General features: G+C 43.6%; 1 protein-coding gene across 2 annotated transcripts in view; it reads left to right on the forward strand.

The window, feature by feature from the left end:
• Window positions 1-22,129, forward strand: part of ZNF330 (zinc finger protein 330) — a 48,650-nt gene that overhangs the window by 25,275 nt on the left and 1,246 nt on the right. For both annotated transcript variants that reach the window (XM_040331366.1, XM_040331358.1), the window contains exons 5-9: window positions 1,038-1,117; window positions 11,572-11,698; window positions 21,386-21,490; window positions 21,858-21,904; window positions 21,987-22,104. In XM_040331366.1, coding sequence (XP_040187300.1) covers window positions 1,038-1,117; window positions 11,572-11,698; window positions 21,386-21,490; window positions 21,858-21,904; window positions 21,987-22,104 — 477 coding nt within the window. The remainder of the gene's footprint in view (window positions 1-1,037; window positions 1,118-11,571; window positions 11,699-21,385; window positions 21,491-21,857; window positions 21,905-21,986; window positions 22,105-22,129) is intronic.

Here is a 22,129-nt window from a genome sequence, read left to right on the forward strand (position 1 = left end):
ACCCCCCCCCCACAGTAAGAACACACCCAGGCATACTTAACCCCTTCCCCGCCCCCTAGTGTTAACCCCTTCACTGCCAGTGGCATTTTTATAGTAATCTAATGCATTTTTATAGCACTGATCGCTATAAAAATGCCAATGGTCCCAAAAATGTGTCAAAAATGTCCGAAGTGTCCGCCATAATGTCGCAATACCGAAAAAAAAATCGCTGATCGCCGCCATTACTAGTAAAAAAAATATTAATAAAAATGCCATAAAAATACCCCCTATTTTGTAAACGCTATAACTTTTGCGCAAACCAATCAATAAACGCTTATTGCGATTTTTTTTACGAAAAATATGTAGAAGAATACGTATCGGCCTAAACTGAGGAAAAAAAATGTTTTTTTATATATTTTTGGGGGATATTTATTACAGCAAAAAGTAAAAAATATTCATTTTTTTCAAAATTGTCGTTCTATTTTTGTTTATAGCGCAAAAAAAAAAAAAAACGCAGAGGTGATCAAATACCACCAAAAGAAAGCTCTATTTGTGGGAAAAAAAGGACGCCAATTTTGTTTGGGAGCCACGTCGCACGACCGCGCAATTGTCTGTTAAAGCGACGCAGTCCCGAATCGCAAAAAGTACTCTGGTCTTTGGGCAGCAATATGGTCCGGGGGGTAAGTGGTTAAAGGGGTTGTAAAGGTAAATGTTTTTTCACCTTAATGCATCCTATCCTATCCTATGAAAAGTAAGCTTAGAAAGTATTATTTTACTGAAAGAGTAGCTGATGCTTGGATGCAAGTCATTCAACAGTGATATGAAACAAATGCTCTGTAAAATCGGACAAAAAGATTTAGAAAATATCAGAAAAGGGAAACTTGATGGACCATTTGGTCATTTTCTGCCATGACTTTATATCTTTATATGCAAGCAAATCCATTTTCAGTGTATCGGTGTATATGATGTTCTCCCTGAAATGAATTATTTCATATCCATTAGCAAATTGTCAGTTGCAGCTTTGGTAACAATAACAGTTATTTTGTTATTTCTTACAGGAAAGACCAAATGTATGATGAAATCCTCAGACTGTGTAATTAGACATCCCAGTGTTTATAGCACTGGTATGGCGATGGTGGTAAGTGTTTTTTGTTTATCAATTATTTCAATTTATTAAAGTATTGTAATTGCTTCAGTTTGTGAAGGTTTTTAAAGCGTATTTCCACTTTTGCAGCCAAATTGTGACACCTACCTACTTTATACTGTATTTGTTATGTTCTCATTCACATATCATAAATTATAAAAATATTGGGGGAGCAGCACCTTCAGAAAAAAAGCGATCACCATAGAAGTGTTTGGGCAGCTGTAGAACTGGCATGATCAATTTAAAAGCTGGCTGTAAAACTCATACTTAAAGGGGTTGTAAACTCTCATGTTTATTCGCCTTAATGCATTAAGGTGAAAAAACTTGTCACTGACTGGCCCAACTGCCCAACCCCCCCCCCCCCCCCCGTTTTACTCACCTGAGTCCTGTATTCCCTCGCCGGAGACACGCTCTTCCCCCCTCTGCTCGTTGTCTTGGCTCTTGATTGGATAGATTTATAGCAGCGCAGCCATTGGCTCCCACTGCTGTCAATCAAATCCTTCTCGTAAGGGGGTCATACGACACGGGACGGAGCTACCAGTGCCGCCAGGGGGACCCCAGAAGTCGAGGATCAGGGCCACTCTGTGCAACACGAACTGCACAGTGGAGGTAAGTAAAAAACAAAACAAAGCCTTACAATTACTTTAACCAGTTCCCGACCCCCGCATGTACATATACGTCCACAATATGGCACGTACAGGCACATGGGCGTACACGTACGTCCTCGCCTATTAGCGGGTGGGGGGTCCGATCGGGACCCCCCCCGCTACATGCGGAGGTCGGGTCCGCTCGGGGAGCGATCCGGGACCACGGCGCGGCTATTGGTTTATAGCCGCTCCGTCGCGATCGCTCCCCGGAGCTGAAGAACGGGGAGAGCCGTGTGTAAACACGGCTTCCCCGTCCTTCACTATGGCGGCGCATCGATCGCGTCATTCCCTTTACAGTACAGCAGCTTGTTTTAACCGCTTAAATACCAGAATGCTTATAAGCAAAGACATTAGACCTATAATAGCATACAATATTAACCACCTTAATACCAACATGTTTTCCTGCACAGAACTTTACTGGAACGTCAAAAACACACCGGACCCCAGTACAGTTGAAAAAAACAAAAATAGGAATAAAGAGGAGAAAAAGTATCTGGAATGCATCCAGGAACACATAAAAAAAAACCCCTCAAAAACACACTGGAATACATCAGGGCTAGTTCACACTTCAAAACGTCCTCCAGACTCCGAATGCGTTTCTTCAGGTGCATTTTTATGTGTTCAGATGCCTTTTTGATGCGTTCCAAAATGCTTTTTTTTATGTGTTTTTTTATGTGTTTTACAGCATTCCAGTACAGTTCTGTGCAGGAAAAATGCAGCGTGTTCTACTCTTTTGTTCTTTTTTTTAAATTTAAACACACTGGTGTGAACTACAGTACCTGCCCTCGAGAATGTGTTTCCAGCGCGATCACATCGCACTGGTTCTCGGCGACAGGGTGCTGTACATGTCGCACTGGCTGCAATAGGAAAAACACATTACAGCGAGCGCGAGATAGAAGCAACGGGGATCCGACTTGGATTCCCGCCAATTCCAGACACTGTGTTTGGTATGAATCATGAGGGGGAACTCCACGCCAAATTTTAAATAAAAAAGCGGCATTGGTTCCCCTCCAGGAGCATACCAGGCCATTGGATCTGGTATGGATTGTAAGGAGAACCCCCCACCCTACAACGAAAAAACGACGTGAGGGTTCCCCCAAAATCCTTACCAGACCCTTATCCGAGCACGCCGCCCGGCCGGTCAGGAAAGGAGTGGGGACGAGCGAGCGCCCCCCCCTCTTGAGCCGTACGAGGCCGCATGCCCTCAACATGGGGGGGGGGGTAGGTGCTTCAGGACAAGGGCCTCTTCCTGACAACCCTGGCTGTTGGTTGTCTGCGGGCGGGAGGCTTAATAAGGGGGCCCCTAGATCCCGGCCCCCCACCATAGGTGAATGAGCATGGGGTACATCGTACCCCTACTTATTCACCTGGAGGAAAAGTGTAAAAAAAAAAAAAAAAAAAAGCACACTACACAGGTTTTAAAGTCATTTATTAGTCAACTCCGGGGGTCTTCTTCCGACTTCTCTGCTCTCCGGGGGTCTTCTTTCGACTTCTTTGGTGTCGTCTCCCCGCTTCTTCTCCCGATCTCCGGTGCCTTCTGCCGGGCTGCTCCGCTATCTTCTTGCAGCTTTTTTTACTAGCAGCGGCCTGCCCGGTCTTCCTCTGTCTTTTTCCCTCTTCTTTTCTTCCAATGTTGCCACAATGCTCCCTCCCGCTGTAATGCCGGGTGTGCGGTGCGCAACGATTTATATAGGCCTCTTATGACGTTGTAGTCCCAGCATGCTCCGGGTGGTGACGACATAAGGGGGCGGGGTAATTATGTGACATCATAAGAGGCCTATATACATCGTTGCGCACTGCATACCCGGCATTACAGCAGGAGGGAGCGTCGTGGCAACATCAGAAGAAAAGAAGTGGGAAGAAGACGATGGAGGATGACCAGGCTGGCCGTCACTAGTAAAAGAGCTGTAAGAAGATAGCGGAGCAGCCCGGCAGAAGGAAGAAGGCACAGGAGATCGGGAAATGAATCGGGGAGCGCGGATACGACACTGGAGAGCAGAAGAAGAGAGCGGAGAAGTCGGAAGAAGACCCCCGGAGCTGACTAATGACTTTAAAAACCTGTGTAATGTGTTGTTTTTTTTTGTTTTTTTTACACTTTTGCTTCAGGTGAATGGTTAGGGGTACGATGTACCCAATACTCATTCACCTAGGGTGGAGGGCCGGGATCTGGGGGGCCCCCTTATTTAAGGGGGCTCCCGGATTCCGATAAGCCCCCCGCCCTCAGACCCCGACAACCAAAAGCCAGGGTTGTCGGGACGGGGCCCTTGTGGTACGGCTCAGGAGAGGGGAGGGGGGCGCTCGCTCGTCCCCTCTCCTTTCCTGACCGGCCCGGTGGCGTGCTCAGATAAGGGTCTGTTCTGGATTTCTCCGGGGGGGGGGGGGGGGGGGGGGGGGTTTCCCCTACAATCCATACCAGACTCAAGGGCCTGGTATGTTGCTGGAGGGGAACACATGCCATTTTTTTATTTCAAATTTGGCGTGGAGTTCCCCCTCATGATTTATACCAAACGCAGTGTCTGTAATTGACTGGAATCCAAGTCGGATCCCCGTTCATTCTAAGTGGGACGTATGTCGGCTTTTTCCCTCCCCGGCAAGCCAGTTTGGTGCTGGGTCCCGCGACGGGGCTCGTAAGGTGAGTCAATCTCGCCGATAAAAGCAGCAAGATTGACACAATATCTCGGTCACCTACTGTATGCCATTGAAAAACATGTAACCTGCTTTCTATGCATTTTTGGATGCAGAAACAAAGCAGTAGAACGCACTTGGTGTGAACTAGCCCTAAAAAAATTAAAAAATATATAAACTTTTTTATTTTTCAAAAATTTTGCCCTCCTCGCTTTGTGTAGTAAAAAAATTTAAAGACCCAGTGGTTATTAATTAGCACAAAAAGAAAGCTTTATCGGTCTCTTAAAAAATAAAAATAAAAATAAAAAATTGTTTCCTTTAACCACTTCCATACCAGGCACCTACGCACCCTCCTGCCCAAGCCAATTTTCAGCTTTCAGCACTGTCGCACTTTGAATGGCAATTGCGCGGTCATGCTACACTGTACCCAAACAAAATTGGCGTCCTTTTTTCCCCACAAATAGAGCTTTCTTTTGGTGGTATTTGATCACCTCTGCGATATTTTTTTTTTTTTTTTTTTTTTTTTTGCGCGCAACAACTAAAAAAAGACTGAACATTTTGAAAAAAAATACGTTTTTATTTTTTTCTGTTAATTTTTTTGTAAATAAGTAAGATTTCTCTTTCAATTACGGGCACTGATATGGCGGCACTGATGGGCACCGATGAGGTAGTACTGAAGGGCACAGATGAGGTGGCACTGATTGGTGGCGCTGGTATGCGGCACTGATGGGCACACATAGGTGGCACTGATGGGCACACATAGGTGGCACTGATGGGCACACATGGGCGGCATTGATGGGCACACATGGGCGGCACTGATGGGCACTCGTGGGCGGCACTGATGGGAACTCGTGGGCGGCACTGATGGGCACTCGTGGGCGGCACTGATGGGCACTCGTGGGCGGCACTGATGGGCACTCGTGGGCGGCACTGATGGGCACTCGTGGGCGGCACTGATGGGCACCCGTGGGCGGCACTGATGGGCACCCGTGGGCGGCACTCGTGGGCACTGGGCATGGATGGGCATGGATGGGCACTGCGGGGTGGCACTGATGGACACTGCGGGGTGGCACTGATGGACACTGCGGGGTGGCACTGATGGACACTGCGGGGTGGCACTGATGGACACTGCGGGGTGGCACTGATGGACACTGCGGGGTGGCACTGATGGACACTGCGGGGTGGCACTGATTTACACATGTTGCCAGTCAGTGCCCATTTATGGGCACTGATTGGCATCTTTTTTTATTGCTTTTTTTTCAGACTTTTTTTTTTTCAATACTTTTTTTTTTTTTTTTTGCCCTTCCCTGGTGGTCCATGTGGCGATCCGAGGGGGGGCTGCGCTCATAAACAATCAGCGCGAACCCCCCCTGTCAGGAGAGCCGCCGATCGGCTCTCCTCTACTCACGTCTGTCAGACGCGAGTGAGGAAGAGCCATCAACGGCTCTTCCTGTTTACATCGTGATCAGCCGTGGTTGGACACGGCTGATCACGTGGTAAAGAGTCTCCGCCGGAGGCTCTTTACCGAGATGGGAGATGCAGGGTGTCAGACTGACACCCCCGCATCACCGATCGCCACGCTGCGCGCCCCCGGGGGCGCGCAGCGGCTGAGAATCCTGAGGACGTCATATGACGTCCAGTCAGGATTCTACAACCACTTTGCCGACATCAATTTGTCATTGGCGGGCGGCAAGTGGTTAAAAATGCTGCATGTATGGGGGGGGAAAAAAACATATCCAGAGTGTTCCTAAATTCCTGTTGTGAGCCAACACTGCTACACTGAAATCGGCAGAGTTTTCAGCCCTGCCTAATTTTCTTTTGCCAGACTACAGAACACCTCCCTGTTCGTATCATGAAGAGGTGGTGTTCTATAGTCTAGCATGGCTTGGAATTTCATGTACTAGGGCACATGCAGTTGGGAAGTCGCTAGATTTCTGGTGAATCAACCAGTGTTTTTCTGTACTTGCAAAATTTTTAAGAGGGAAAAATATGCATTTCTTTTAAAGCCCTGGTTCCCATTGATGCTACTTTGAAACTGTGCTACTACTGTGAATGATTTCAGGTGCTATTTGGCTGACATCTGTGCCGCTTCATGCACAGATGTCTATGCAAGTCGTGCAGGAATAATTTTTTTCAAATTGGTGCGGCACTGCAAAGTGTCGCACCGATTTGAACAGTTCCATTGCTGACTTGTCATGTGATTTCGAACTGTCTAATTGCATGACACATTGCAAAGTGTATGTAAACCCAAGGGGCTCATGCACACTGCAGCTAAAAAACAAACTGCTTTTACAGGCATTTGAGCTTTTGTTTCAGCTTGAAGAAGATTTTAGTTATTTGGGCTCTTTTGCAAGTTTTTATTTAGCTTCTTTAAAATGACACTAAAGGTTCGATTATTTAAAAAATAAAATAAAAAACATGTCATACTTGCCTCCTCTGTGCAGTTAATTTTGCAGAGAGTGGCCCTGAACATCCTCATCTGGGGTCTCTCTGCGGCTCTCACGGCTCCTCCCCGCATCAGAAAACCCCTCCCTAGAAGAAGCGTTCTTCTGGGGGCTTACCTTGCGGACACACTCCTGAGTCTAGCATTCGGCGTCCGTAGCCACTGAATGCAAGACTCTGCCCCGTGGCCGCATCATTGGATTTGATTGACAGCAGCGGGAGCCAATGGCTGCGCTGCCATCAATCTATATCCAATCAAGAGCCGTGAACCCTGGGCAGAGGGACGGCGTGTCCCCAGCGTGGGACATTCTAGGGTTTACAACCCCTTTAAGCTTCTTTGAGCATAAGTGTTTTTTTTTCCACGAACCCTCCCTTTTCAAAAAAAAATTGTATGTTTTCAAGCTTCTTTGGGGTTTTTTGTGCTTTTTTCATGCTTCTTTGCGAACTTGGGTGTCTTTTCTGCTTGAAAGCTGTATGAGTCGTTCAGCCAAAATATTGGGGGACAGCACCTTCAGAAAAAAGTTATCCTGGCAGTTCTACATTTGCCCGAACACTTTAACGATCATCGTTAAAGTGTTTGGGCTGCTGGATAACTTTTACCTGAATGCTGACTGTAAAACTCATACTTGAGGCCCCTTTCACACTACTGCGACTTCAAAGCAATTTCAGGGAATGCCTATGTAACGGGCATCAAAGTCGGACCAAAGTACTGCAGTACTACTTTGAGGTCGGAACGACTTGAAGTCGTACTAATATGAATGGTTGTCATTGGAAATTGTGGGAAACGACTTGTCATGCTACTTTGCAGTCCCAAATCGTTGGACAAGTTTACAGCTACAGCAGCTTGTTTTAACCACTTGGATACCAGGATGCTTATAAACATACCTTGGTAAACAAAGGGGTTAAAGGCATTAGACTGTACCAGCAAACAATATTAACCACCTCAATACCAACATGTTTCTTCATTATCAAAAAAATGTGGGTATCTATTTGATGTTTTCTTCTTTTTTTGGCCTTGACATTTTTGAGATTTAAATGTTGCTCGGGCACCCTGGGGGTTTATTTACTAAAGCTGGAGAGTGCAAAATCAGACTCACTTCTGCATGTAAACCAATCGGCTTCTAACCTCAGCTTGTTTATTGTAATTCTTTATTTAATGGTATGCGACAGATACAATAAAACGGTAGCTTCATAAAACATACAATCGGATGAAGAAGTTTATATTCAGCCCGTGCATCTAGTTAAGAACAGCATCACTCAAAATAACAGCAAATGGTTAAAAGAGTTGTAAAGGTAAAACATTTTTTTTCCTAAATAGCTTCCTTTACCTTAGTGCAGTCCTCCTTCACTTACCTCATCCTTCCATTTTGCTTTTAAATGTCCTTATTTCTTCTGAGAAATCCTCACTTCCTGTTCTTCTGTCTAACTCCACACAGTAATGCAAGGCTTTCTCCCTGGTGTGGAGTGTCGTGCTTTCCCCTCCCTTGGACTACTGGAGAGTCAGGACGTCCACTAACACACAGCTCCTTTCTCCTATCTGCAATGTAGAGGGTGTCCTGATTCTCCTGTAGTCCAAGGGAGGGGGTGAGCACAACACTCCACACCAGGGAGAAAGCCTTGCATTACTGTGTGGAGTTACAGACAGAAGAACAGGAAGTGAGGATTTCTCAGAAGAAATAAGGACATTTAAAAGCAAAATGGAAGGATGAGGTAAGTGAAGGAGGACTGCACTAAGGTAATGGAAGCTATTTAGGAAAAACATTTTTTACCTTTACAACCCCTTTAAGACCATGAACCTCATCATCTTCAATTAAGCTTTGGCAATGAATCCTGGAATCTGATTGGTTTATATACAGAAGTGAGCCTGATTTCGCAATCTCCAGCTTTAGTAAGCAAACCCCACAGTACACTTGAAGTCGTTTTTTTATTTTATTTGTGCTTTCACCAGGTGACCACAAGATGGTGCAATAAGTACAATTATTATGTTTTTTTTTATAGATAGTTCAAATACACTGCTGTGTGTGTAAATCGCTTTGTATAAAGAAAACCCATCCTTTTTCATCCTTTAAACATTGAACCTGTAATATATTTAATATGCATCATTGTCAAAGTTAATCCAAATATTTTCTTTTTTAAATGACGTCGAGCTTACTATAAATTGTATAGAATAATATGTGTTGCCAGCGCTGTTTCATTCTTCTGTTCACATCATAGTTTTATGTATCTTTCTGTGTTCAATGTATGTTTGTTTTTTTAAACTCTTTTCTATATTTGATCTGTTTGTGAGCGATTCGTTATTATCCACTTGCTTACTGGGCACTTAGGGCCAGATTCACAAAGGAGATACGACGGAGTATCTCAGATACTCCGTCGTATCACTGAGTATCTATGCGACTGATTCATAGAATCAGTTACGCATAGATATCCCTAAGATCCGACAGGTGTAATTGTTTTACACTGTCGGATCTTAAGATGCAGTACCGCGGCCGCCGCTGGGGGGAGTTCGCGTCGTAAACCAGCGTCGGGTATGCAAATTAGGAGTTACGGTGATCCACGACGGATTTTCGCGTTCACTACGTCGCCGCTAGTCTAGTTTCCCGTCGCAAAGTTAGTCGTCGTTTTTGGTGCCTTAACTTTACACAGCAAACGTATTGCTGTATAAAGTATGGCCATCGTTCCCGCATCGAAATTTAAAAATCAACGTCGTTTGCGTAAGACGTCCGGGAATACGAAAGTACGCTACGCGCGCCGCCGTTCGGAAAAAATGACGTCACTGCGCGCAAAGCACGGCGGGAATTTCGAAACGGAGCATGCGCAGCAGGTCCGACGCGGGAGCGCGCCTAATTTAAATGGCACACGCCCATTTAAATTACGCGGGCTTACGCCGGAGGCCGCCGGCGTAATTTTTCACGCAAGTGCTTGGTGAATCAGGCAATTGCGATGAAAAAGTTGCGGCGGTGTAACGTATCTACGATACGCCGCCGCGATTCTACCTGAATCTGGCCCTTAAACCCCCCTCCTACCCAGACCAATTTTCAGTTTTCAGCGCTGATGCACTTTGAATGACAATTGCACAGTCATACAACACTGTACCCAAATGACACCCCCCCCCCACACACACACACACAAATAGAGCTTTCTTTTGGTGGTATTTGATCTGCATTTTTTTTTTTTTTGTGAATTTTTATTTATTTTTTTGAAACGACCCACATTTATTTCCCTTTTTTTTTTTTTTTTTTTTTTTTTTTTTTTAAGTTTTGTTATAAAATTTTGCAAACGGGTAATTTTTCTCCTTGATTGATGTACACCGATAAGTGGGCACCAATGTGAGGCACTGGTGGGTGGCAGTAATGGGCATTGATAGATGACACTGTGGGCACTGGCAGGGCGTACTTATTGGCACAGATAAGGCAGAATTGCCTTTTCCTCTTTCAGACCGTTGTCCTGCACATAAGCTGATGATTGGCTTACTTCTTGTTTACGATTACCGACCTCTTGTTTACATCACGTGATCGGCTGTCATTGGCTGATCACTCGAGTCTCGGGGAGCGTATGAAGGGGAGGACGTCTATTGACGGCCTCCCGGCAATTCAGGTCCGCGCTGTGGCTGTCATTCGGCTATAGCGCGGATCTCAAGTGGTTAATAAAAATATTTTTTTTTTTATTATACTCTGGTCCATCTTGCCTACAAAGTCCGACCCAGAGTCTTCGACTCTTTATTTTTTTTCACAAACTTGATCCTTTACGGATGTGGCTTTAGGAGTGGTGTTCTTTTTTTTTTTTTTGCAATTGGGTGCATCTGCTTTTAGCTTTATTTTAGTCCCACAAATAACCTGTTGAACCTGCCAGCAAAAGTCCTCTTCTTGATGTGGCAGCAGTGTTGCACTGCTCCTAAATTCGGAGCAGAGCTGCCATGCTCATGCAGACTACGCCTGCTTACCCTAGATCAAGTTCAAAGGCCATTTGCAGATGCGGCCTTTGGCCACAAGATTCTTTCAGTGGCGCTTTGCGCTTGGGTCCTTGCCCCTTGTTTATTTTTTTGAGGCAGTTGGTACAGATCTTTTTGCATTGCCGTTACCCACCCCTCTGATTTTATTGCATGGGGACATCACAAGGTCTGTGAATAACCCCCCCCCCCCCCCCCCCCGTATATTCTGTGCTGTACGATTAAGATAAAGGGAGTTTAAACTTGCCTGTAAATTTCATATCTTGGAGTACAGTACAGGACACGGGCCCTCCCTCCTTTCTGTTTTTCTATGCATTGCTTGATAACTCAATATATTAGGAATCATAAAATAAAGAGAAAAACCAAAGAAAAATAAAAAGCTATAAATGGTTAAGACTTTTCTCAGCAGAGCGCCAGAAAAGACATCCATTCTCCTGGACGTTTTTTTTTGCTTGCCAGTGTCTAATCCTTCTGTAGGTGGCAGTATAACCTAACTTCCTGTTTCCCTCAATGGACGAGAATGAACAGTGTGTGTTTTTTTTGTTTGTTTATCTTTATGAAGTATGTGCATTACATTGTGATTGGGCTTGATACTTGTTTAAACTGTCATAAAGTAGCCTTTAGTTGTTTAAGTGGACTTGCTGATGTTGGCTAGATCTGTGTTTCAGGGGTAATATAAGCAGTTTACTGATTGTTACCTTGTACATTGCAACCACATGCAACAAGTTATCAGTATAATTACATTCTAACCTTTTCTTGTCTTTCTCTTTTTTTTTTTTTTTTTACAGGGTGCAATCTGTGATTTTTGTGAGGCCTGGGTGTGTCACGGCAGGAAGTGCCTAAGTGTCCATGCATGCAGCTGTCCCCTCACCGCTGCCGAATGTATTGAATGTGAAAGAGCAGTGTGGGACCATGGTGTGTTACTACATTAAGACATTTATTTTCTATAATTCAATGATTATATCAACAAGTCACTGTTTAGCGTTGGAGAGTCAAATGGCATATCTGAATAGTTATGTGATATTTGAAAGCTCCTAATGTACAACCTGAATAATTTATAATATGCTTATAGACAGTAGAGTTGCTTGCCTTGCATCTTCTAAAGGTGAGCAGAATACATGGTTCAAATTGACATTGACTATATAGAAGCTTCAATCTCTCCTTTTTTACTTGGCATCCACGCTGGATGTTTGTTAGTAATAATATATTTATCAGGCTATATGTGGTTTGAGACACATCCATCTAGTTTAACCAATGGAAAAAATGAATAAATAGCCTCTATAACCCTGGTGGTACCCACAGTTGATCCAGAGGAAGGTAGAGAAAACCCAATGAAGCATCGTCCAATTTGCATTCCCCCCCCCCCCCCCCCCCAAGGCCATCAGATATTGATTTTATCAACCATATCTAGTTTTATTACCTGTATATGTTAAATATGAGCTTCAGTTGTTTTCTTATTGGTGCAGGTCCCTGGTGCCACTATCTTTGTATTGCGGTGCTGTTTGAATTGTCCTGCACCAGACCCTGGGTTATAGGTTATTATCTCCAGGTCATCGGACACTGACAGCTTTTTTTCAAGACATTCCCTCCAATAACCCAACCCCTATCTGCGAGTCCTCACTCTTCGCTTAACTAGTTTATTATTTTACTTCAGATTCTTCAATCGGGTCTGTATTGTCTTCTAATACAACAATAGAAGCAGTGCATCCGAATCTGTGCAATCATGGTAAAACCTTTGGGTGGACCTCGCCACTTGGTGCAACGCCACAGGGCCCTATACAAGTCCATGGCTGTGGTGCATCCTTGTGGAGCTTAGGCCTTTAAAACCCCTTTAGGAATATGCCCACATTGAAAGGCGAAGCCTGGACCCTATATAAGGATCAATGACTTGGACAGGTAAGACAGGGTTACCCTGTTTTTCTGACGGTTACTGTAGTCCCACAGCAAATATGAAACCTATTGGGGTTTTCTGAAACTGGTGCAGCTGTGCACAGTAACCAATAAGCTTCTAACTTCAGCTTTAACATTAAAAACTACAAGCTGGTTGGTTACTACGCACAGCTGCATCAGATTCTGTGTGCACAGTTTTAGTAAATCTCCCCCAATATCTCCATTACCTGCCTCAAAGGATTATCTATATCCTGAATAGTTTGCGTTTTTATATGCTAAAACTATCAGGAATACAAAAATGTGTTTTGAAACGTATTCACTTATACAGTGTTATACTTTTCAAACTTGGAGCTAAAATTCAATCGCTGATAACCTAGTCTTAAGAGATGACCAAGTGTTGCATCACACCACAGGTTGCACACAGGTTGCTGCCTAGGGTACACAGGCACCACCTCCTGCTATTTTGCCTTAAAGCGGAGGTCCACACAAAAATGGAACCCCTGCTTTTCGGATATACAGGTCATCGTATAATAATACAGGTATTTGCACCCACTTCCGGGCATAAACTCCCCCGTCGTCTTCTGGGACTTGTGCATTTCCCAGAAGACAGCGGGGACCAGTTAGGATGCGCAGAGCGTCTCGCTAAGTAGGGAACCGGGAAGTGAAGCTGCAACTCTTCTCTTCCTAATTCCCTCACCGAGGATGGCGGCGGGGACAGCTGAGAGCCGAGCGATTGTTTGGCTTAAACTGCCGACATCGCGGGCACCCTGGACAGGTAAGTGTTAAAAGTCAGCAGCTTCAGTATTTGTAGCTGCTGGCTTTTAATATATATATATATTTTTTTTTAAGGCGGACCTCCTCTTTTAGGACTTTGCTACAGGATGGTCACCACCCGGGCTATGATCTCCTTCTCAGACGCACTTACCCAATTTCTGCACCCTACTTTGTAAGTACTCTGCAGAGGCATACCCTCACCACTGACACTGGTGTAAACCAGGCGCAATTGAACAGGCAAAAAAACTCTGGCAATATTGGCTCTGCCGAAGGACTGGAAAACATTTAAACTATGTGTGATGCTTCCCTTGCATCAGCGTAGGACCCTCTTTTTTAACACTGGTCTCTGATTCCGATTCTATCTTGGACACACAACATGCGGCTTACATCATAAAGACATTTTTCAGCAAAATTCCTTGGAAAACGAATGGCTTTAATACAGTCATTACTGTCCAGGGCTCAAATAGCACAAGGCTCTACATGACCGCCACCCAGGGGCAAGCTGACCATATGGTCATTCATACACTGCCCAAGGGCCCAGTAGGGGGCCCCATGATGCTTGCCATCTCACTATACTCAAGGAAGCTTTCAGCATTGTAGCAAAGTTGATTCTAACACAGGAGGATTATTTGGTGTGAGCTGCAGCAGGCACGGGGGAGAGGAATACACAGCAGCTCCATACTCGTAAATAGATCGTAAAAATATCTGATGTGGGAATTGATGGAACAGCAAGCTGAAAGTGAAAGTGGGTAAAGCTCTTTGCTCTACTCTGTATGACCGCTCTGACTTGCTGACATTCGTGGAGGAGCCGCAAGTGTTAACCATTCCTTATCTGCTGCAAGGAAATGCTACACTGCTTTTTTTTTCTCTGTTCTTGCATTAAATCTTTATATAAAGTGAAATTCTTACCTCTGTCACCATGATTTACTTACACTTGGCATAAAAGGCTGACTTGCTATATGCTTCTGACAGATGCGTAACTAGAACCACGAAGGGCCCCCCGGACCCCTTTCCTGGGCCCTTTACTCCGATTTCAGGTTTCTTTTCGATGATCCCACAGCAGTACCCTTTCACATGTTCAGCAGCGGGCCCCCTTCCTGCTGTTTTGGGCCCCCTCCCCACGGTAGCAGAACACCAGAGACTAGTTGCATGTGTGACCTTTGCAACCCTGGCAGTGAGACGGTGTTAGTAGGGCAGTGGATGGGGTCAGTCGTTTTTTTATTTTTGTTGTTTTTTTAAAAATGTTTTACCATTTCTTTAATTTGCTTTACATTTTATTTTATTAAAAAATTTTTTAGGAGCCCAGTTGGGAGGCTTTGTGATATACCAGGGGTCTAAACAGATCTCTGATGTTTCACCTTTGAGCCCTAGAAAGAAAATTGAGGACACAGCCCTCAATCTCCATCTTTGCAGCCTAAGTACCGAACACTCACTGTGTCCATTAAAAAAAAAAAAAGGAAGGGGCGATAAATTACTTATTTACCGGCCATTCCCCCATTTTTTTTATCCTATAAGCATGCCCCACAGCAGCCAGTGGGAGGGGGGCAGGGGCGCGCACAGGTGCAGCAGGGCCTGGATAGGAGGGGCAGTGGGGATGGCATATAAAGGAACCAATGCCCTACATTTTCCTCCAGCTGCTGCATGCTGGCTTTCAGTGGCCAAAAGTAAAAAAATATAGGTTCCTCTATATTCCGCCCCTGCTGTTCCTCCTATCTAGTCAAACTATATGTGACAGGGGAACATTAGGCTGGTTTGCTATTGCGACCCCTGCAACCCCTGTAGATACGCTTCTGTTTGCTTACATTGCTAGTGTATGGTGACTTACGGGCGTGAACCATGCGTTTGAATTACAGATTAGCTGCTGCTAGAAGGTAGCACACTGCTTTCCTTCTATTGCTGCTTTAAAGCATTTGTGAGCAGTGCAATATGTAGGGTGGGGCTTTGTGTGGTTTGAGTGTGGGTGGGGACACAGGGGGCCCCATGATCTCCTATTGCCCAGGGGCCCCATGAGTTGTCGGTCCAAGAATATGTGTGTGTGTGTGTGTGTGTGCTGAGTAATTTTCTAGCAAAAAAATATGATTTTTACATGTTGGAGAGAAATGGCAGAATTGGCCTGGGCTAGAAGTGGTTAAAGTGAATAACTTTGCATCGCGTTCACTAAATGGACCATGTATGTATTCATACGTTTTTACAATGATATCCCACTTATCCACCTCTTCTCAAGGGAGAGTAAATTGTTAAGCCAATCTTTCCTCTTCGCCAAAGTCCTCCATGCCTCTTTTGAGTTTGGTTGCCCTTCTCTGCAGCACCCAGTTCCCTTTACTTTATCATCAGGATCGATCCCAGAGCCAGCAATGGCTGAGTGATGTCAGCCAACAGCGGACTTTTGCTTGCTGTCAGCTGCAAAACGATCCCAGGATGGCAGAACGAACTGCACTTCTGTGATTCATAGTAGAAGTAGGACCAACCTCTCCTTTTAAGTTTATGACCTACCAGAACACGCAGAATGCATAACTATGTACGATATTTATTTCTTAATAGTTGTATGATTTTTATATTGCTTTATTTTGACCATACAGGCTTTTAAAGCAGATGTTCATGTATTTGCTGCCATTAGATTTACTCCACAGCTGTCTATACTTAAAACTCTAACAATGAATTTGGAATGTGTGGTGTAAACATGTCGTTTAATGTTTACTAGTTTCCATGTAATATGATAAATACCAGGCAAGTACAGCTGACTAACACCCCACAATTTTCTCTGAAATAACCTGAAACCTTGAAAAACTTTAGCGTCTATGAAAGATGGATCTGGTAGGAAAGGCCAGGCATAGTAAAGCTCTCATGATGAGAGCTCCCCACAGCCTTTTAGTTGTACTAACCTCGTTGCACCCGCAGGTTATGGTGACGTGAGTGGGGGTAGGCTGGAGGAAGATGTATACTGAAACAAGAAAAATCGGCACAAGTGGCAAATTGTACTTGGACCCCTTTCACACTGTTTTTTTTTTTTAAGGCATTTTAGTGATAAAAATGGCACCTGAAAAGCGCCTCTCATGCCTCCCCAGTATGAAAGCCCGAGTGCTTACACACTGGGGCAGTGAGCTTGCAGAACAGGACATAAAAGTCCTGCAAGCAGCATCTTTGGGGCGGCGCAGGAGCGGTGTATACACCGCCCCTGCCCATTAAAATGAATGGGCAGTGCTGCCAAAGCGCCTGCAAATCTCTTCGGCAACATGGGCGCTCTTAACCTTTTGGCAACTAGTAGGTGAAAAGCGCTGCTAAAACTAGTGGCGCTTTACCGCTAATGCCGGCATCGCCTCAGTGTGAAATTAGCCTTACTGAAGTTATGTTCCTTATGCTGATTTTGAAGTTATTAATTTTAACTAAACGTTGGCTTTAAAGTAGAACTATAGGCAAAAGCAGATAAAAAAGGTGAACAACATAGCATCAAATAATGGCTATTTAAAATGGCTAATTGAAAAAAATGCCAAAGCTCAAATGCTGTACACAAATGCTCAAAAATATGCATACAAACGCTCGAAAAAACCCTCCAAAAAAATCACTTAAAGACATGACACTTGGGTGTTAATGCAGCCTAAACCAGGCTCGTACGCCTCCCCCAGATCTAATTATGGCAGAATCTAGCGATGGGGAGCGCATATATGCAAGTCCTGTATCCAGACAGGGGTCAGCAAACTTTCCAGCCTGGGTTCGCACCGCATTCCTGTGCACATCACATGCAATATATGTGAGGTGTGATTTGAGCCATACATTTTGAATGTCTTAAATCACATCGCATCCGCACCAAAATGGTGCAGTACCTTTTTTTTTTTTTTCTGAATCACATTGCATGGGTGTTCCTACCCATGCAGTGCGATTCTGGCAATTGCATTGCGTTTTGTGATCTGTTTTGGGTGTCGATAATCTAACATTGACACCCACAGCAGATCGCATGGACGCTGTGCAATGCAGTGCGGTAACCACACAGGATTGGCTGTGTTTCTCGCATCACATAAGTGGAAACCAGGGCTCAGGGCCTTATTCGACCACACAGAATGTTGTTTGCTATTTGCTAGGTTTTACCTGCATTTCAAAAGAAAGGGGCACAAGGTCCTGGCAGAAACTGCCACACGGTGTTGCCTTTGTGATTTGCGGAAAAGGTCTCAGTCTTCTAAACCTTTTCGTGGCCTGATTTATTTATTTTTCTTCAGCCTTTCCCCAGAAGAGACCAGTTAACACTTTTGGTACAAGATTTGACTAAAACAAATGGTTTGTTGTCCCAATTAGTTGAAGTTTTTCTTCTGAATCCCTGGCGCCAGCAGTTTTTATACTAATTGTTAGAGGTTTTTAATTGTCCAATGAGAAAGTGAGAGTCAAGACGATGTACAGAAGTGTAAACGATTCTTGCTGGTTTTTAGTTTGAACCCGGTGAGGTAAAACGTTCTAAATTGCTGGCTTAGTGCAGGTGGAAAAAGAACAAACGCTTTAGATGTCTTCTAGTGCAATGTTTTCTTTAACAATGAATGATTGTTTTGTGAATTGAGGTGCTAGTCAGCTTTTTTACCTTTCTGACATAAAATGTTCCAGTAGGACACAATAAAAGCAATTATACAGAGAAGAACAGAAGTATTTTCCTTGGCTCTCTAAGGCTTCTAGAGAGAATGGGTTCTTTCCTTTTTGCAGTTTAATTTTCACCTATGGTTAATATTTAGAATAGTTAGGCTGCATTCACACCTAGGCGTAGGCGATTTGCGGCGTTTTTTTACCGCAATTTGCTGCGACAAATTGCGGCATTTTTTACCGCGATTTTCGCTGGAGGGGTGATTACACATTGTGTAATATGGCCGAAGACGCCTGAAAAAAAGGGTCAGGGACTTGTTTTGAGCTTCAGGCGTTTCGGCGTTCGGCGTGGAGATGTGAACCATCTCCATAGCCGACAATGTTAAATCACCCCTCCAGCGTATTGCAGGCTGCAATAGCGTCGGGCGTGAAAACGCCTAGGTGTGAATGGAGCCTTACTGTCAAACAATACTGCTGCAATGCTTTAACCTGTGCATGGCAAGATCAGCATGTTCTGTATAAATTACCATTCCCTCAATCAATGCTGTAAGAAACATTACATGCCATGGATCTATTCTGATCTTGGCACATTTTAAAAGTATCTCCATAAACGACCATAATTTTTTTACAGTAAATAGTGTTTTCACTTTTTGTTCATCCATTTTTGCATCTCTAAACTGCTGATCTCTCCCAGCCTGTTTAAGTCGCCTCCTGTGTACATGCACACCCTCCAGTGTCAGTTGCACATCATTGCTCTGGACTTCTGATAGTGATAACATTGGACCATGCCTGCACAAGGTATGTCGACATGGCCTCTTGTAGCCTTCACCAGGGGCGCATGTTAGAGTGGCAAGGCAAGTACACAATTGAGAAAGAGTTGTCACAGAAGTGTCTGAATAAGGACTTTCATAAATTGATCACTAGGTTTTGGTTTAATGATCTATACATATTTAAAAATATTAAGGATGGACTCGGGGAGGATTAAAGGGGTTGTAAAGGTTAGTTTTTTTATTTTCTAAATAGGTTCCTTTAAGCTAGTGCATTGTTGGTTTACTTACCCTTTCCTTCAATTTCAAGTTTTTTTTCTTTGTCTGAATTTCTCACTTCCTGTTCCTCCCAGTAAGCTGTTCTGGCTGACTAAACACCGCTCTGATGATGGTGGAAAGCTTACCGAGAAGAAATAGGAAGTGAGAAATTCAGACAAAGAAAAAAAACATTTAGAAGGGAAATCGAAGGAAAAGGTAAGTGAACCAACAATGCACTAGCTTAAAGGAACCTTTTTAGAAAATAAAAAACTAACCTTTACAACCCCTTTAACTTGTCTGGATTTCTATCTATACTACCTGGCAGCTATGCTTGCCCATGCCCACAATTGATTGATTTCAGATGACTCAAATTCTTCAGGTTGTTTTGCAGGATACTCACCTGGGTTCCTAGGAGGCTCTTTGTACCCTTAAAGGCCTGGATTCAGATATTGCCCAAAAGACATCCCTGTCTGCTCATAGTACACCCCATATGTCTCTTTGGTTTAATCCCAATCTTCCTGAATTTCATTCTATCCCTGATGCATCTTTGTGACCCTCCAGGGGAGTGAAGTATTTGTGAGGGTGGTGCTCTTAAGACCTTTTGATGCCTTGAAGCTCCAGTTCAACCTCCCTAACTCCTTTTTCTTTTGGTTCCTGCAACTCCATCACGTCTATAGGGTACAGTTTGAGGACTTCTCTCTCACTTTAGAACCATGTGATATGGAGATATGACTCATTGCTAAAACCTTGGTCTAATATATATATATATTATGGCTGTGCAAATTAACTTTTAATTAATCGATTAAACTTTAATTTTTTTGATCTTTCAAAATCTTTTTGATCGATTTAAAATTCGTTTGATTGGTACTCACCTCTCCGCCGGCTTCTGGGCCTTCAGGGAGTTCCGTCGGAGATCCGGTGACGTCACGGACACCGGCGGGGCTTTCCGAGTCCATCTGAAGGGCTCCTTTGCTGTGCCTTCATATCTACATGCCGGCGGGACCTTCCTATCTGCCACACACAAGGGCTGTTACACTTCCCTCTATCACTTCCCTCTATCAACCTGGGATTCTACAGCCATCCACTGGGAGTTGTGATAGTTCCCTTCACAAGACATCTACATGCCGACGGACTGATGTTAACCCATCCTCATCTGGATTCAGCAGTGGCATCGTTGTACACATTTTTATACCAGTATCATACTTAGCTACATGTTTTTATGACTGCTTTTGGTACCGTTTGGTATTACTCGCACCATTTTTACAGTTTATGTAGCTACATCGATTTTTATCTCCAGTGCCATGTTTAATTTGTTACCCACTTGAAGACTATAAAAGTTTTAATGCTTTTCCCATCGAGCGCTGCCTTTGTGTGTATTTTGTATCCTGCTATCCATTTTTCCAGTGGTTGGGAGCTGCACTGGGAATCGGCCTGCAAGGAGATCAGCTAATAGTAGTTGGATCTGTATGTGCGTTATAATTAATCGAAATTAGTCGATTAATCGATTAAAAAAAAACATTTAATCGAACAGAAAAATTTAGATCAGTAACAGCCCTAATATATATATATATATATCGGCAAGTATAACATGTTTATTTTTGTTTTTTTTGTCTCAAATGTTTTATTGAAGTAAACATCCGTATACAAACCAACAGTACAGGTTCCATGAAAAGTGTTGATGGGCATAATCCGACATATTATAACATTCCACAAGTATAAATGAAAATTTGTCTGCAGTACAACATTTCTGCTGTTTACCCTAACCTTCTCTGCTCTTCCAACATGTTTGTTATATAAAAAAAAAAAGCGAGACTTTACAATCACTTTAAGATAAAAAAAAAACATTCTACCTTTAACAACCAATGACTCATCCTTGCTCTTGAAAGCGGGAATGAGTCACTGGTTGTTAGGACACCAGCGGGTGCCAGCTCCTTAACCAATGACTCATCCCTGCTGGCTACCAGCAGGGAGGAGTCAAAATGCAGTAGTTTCAAAAACGCATCAAAACCAAATCAAGTCGCACTATATTCGCACTGAATATCAAATTGCAGATGTACTAGTGTGAAACTACCTTTTAAAAAAAGGGGTTTCTTTTAAATGTGTTTTGGTGTGAAAACCTTTTTTTTTTTTTTTTGTACAACAATGCTAGCCAGTTGCCAATAAATCCAGCCTGGCAGCAATACATTCACATGTTGTGGCCTTGCCTGCTTTCTTCCCTGGAACACACTGCCCTCAAGTAATCGAAAGGCACAAATCTGCATTGATTGATTTTTAAATGTGTTTAAGCTTTGTAATGGTAAATGTTTATTGGCACTTCTTCTTTCTAAATCTTTCTAATCTCTTGTGTTTTCAGGTGGCAGGATATTCAGTTGCTCTTTCTGTTACAACTTCCTGTGTGAAGATGACCAGTTTGAACACCAGGCAAGCTGCCAAGTCTTGGAGGCAGAAACCTTTAAATGTAAGTCGTCATTGGGAAATGGCTTAAAGCCCAATCGTAGTTGAAGAAAAACAATATGCAAATCAAATTGGAATACTCACTGATAATCGTCAGTTTATTCTCTATGTAACCCTGCCACAGCAAAAAAGTCCTGTGTTGTTTTTAGTCTTTCTTTTGTTATTGTTTTTTTTTTTCTGAAATTAATGCTATGTTTGACTAATGTGCAGATCTGTAATAAGCTGTTTGGCTCTGTGTCCTATCACACTTAGTGGTTGGGGGACATCTGACAGGTGTTCATAATGCCTGCTAGTTATCTCTTTTAACCTCTTTATGCATATAGTTTGGATTGTTTTGTAGTTTGTTGACATTTTTTTTTTTCGTTAAACAGGTGCCTCCTGCAATCGCTTAGGTCAACATTCGTGCCTGCGCTGCAAGGTAATTATGACTAATATTGACAAAAATGATTACAGGCTGACGGTAAGAAGCACCTTCATGACGTTTCACTTTGTTTGGACAGGCTTGTTTCTGCGATGATCATGCTCGTAGCAAAGTGTTTAAGACTGAGAAAGGCAAGGAGCCCCCCTGCCCAAAGTGCGGCCATGAAACGCAGCAAACAAAGGATCTCAGCATGTCTAGTAAGTGCTCTTCTCTTTTTTGCTT

The sequence above is a fragment of the Rana temporaria genome, chromosome 1 (assembly GCF_905171775.1).
Source record: "Rana temporaria chromosome 1, aRanTem1.1, whole genome shotgun sequence".
Classification (NCBI taxonomy): domain Eukaryota; kingdom Metazoa; phylum Chordata; class Amphibia; order Anura; family Ranidae; genus Rana; species Rana temporaria.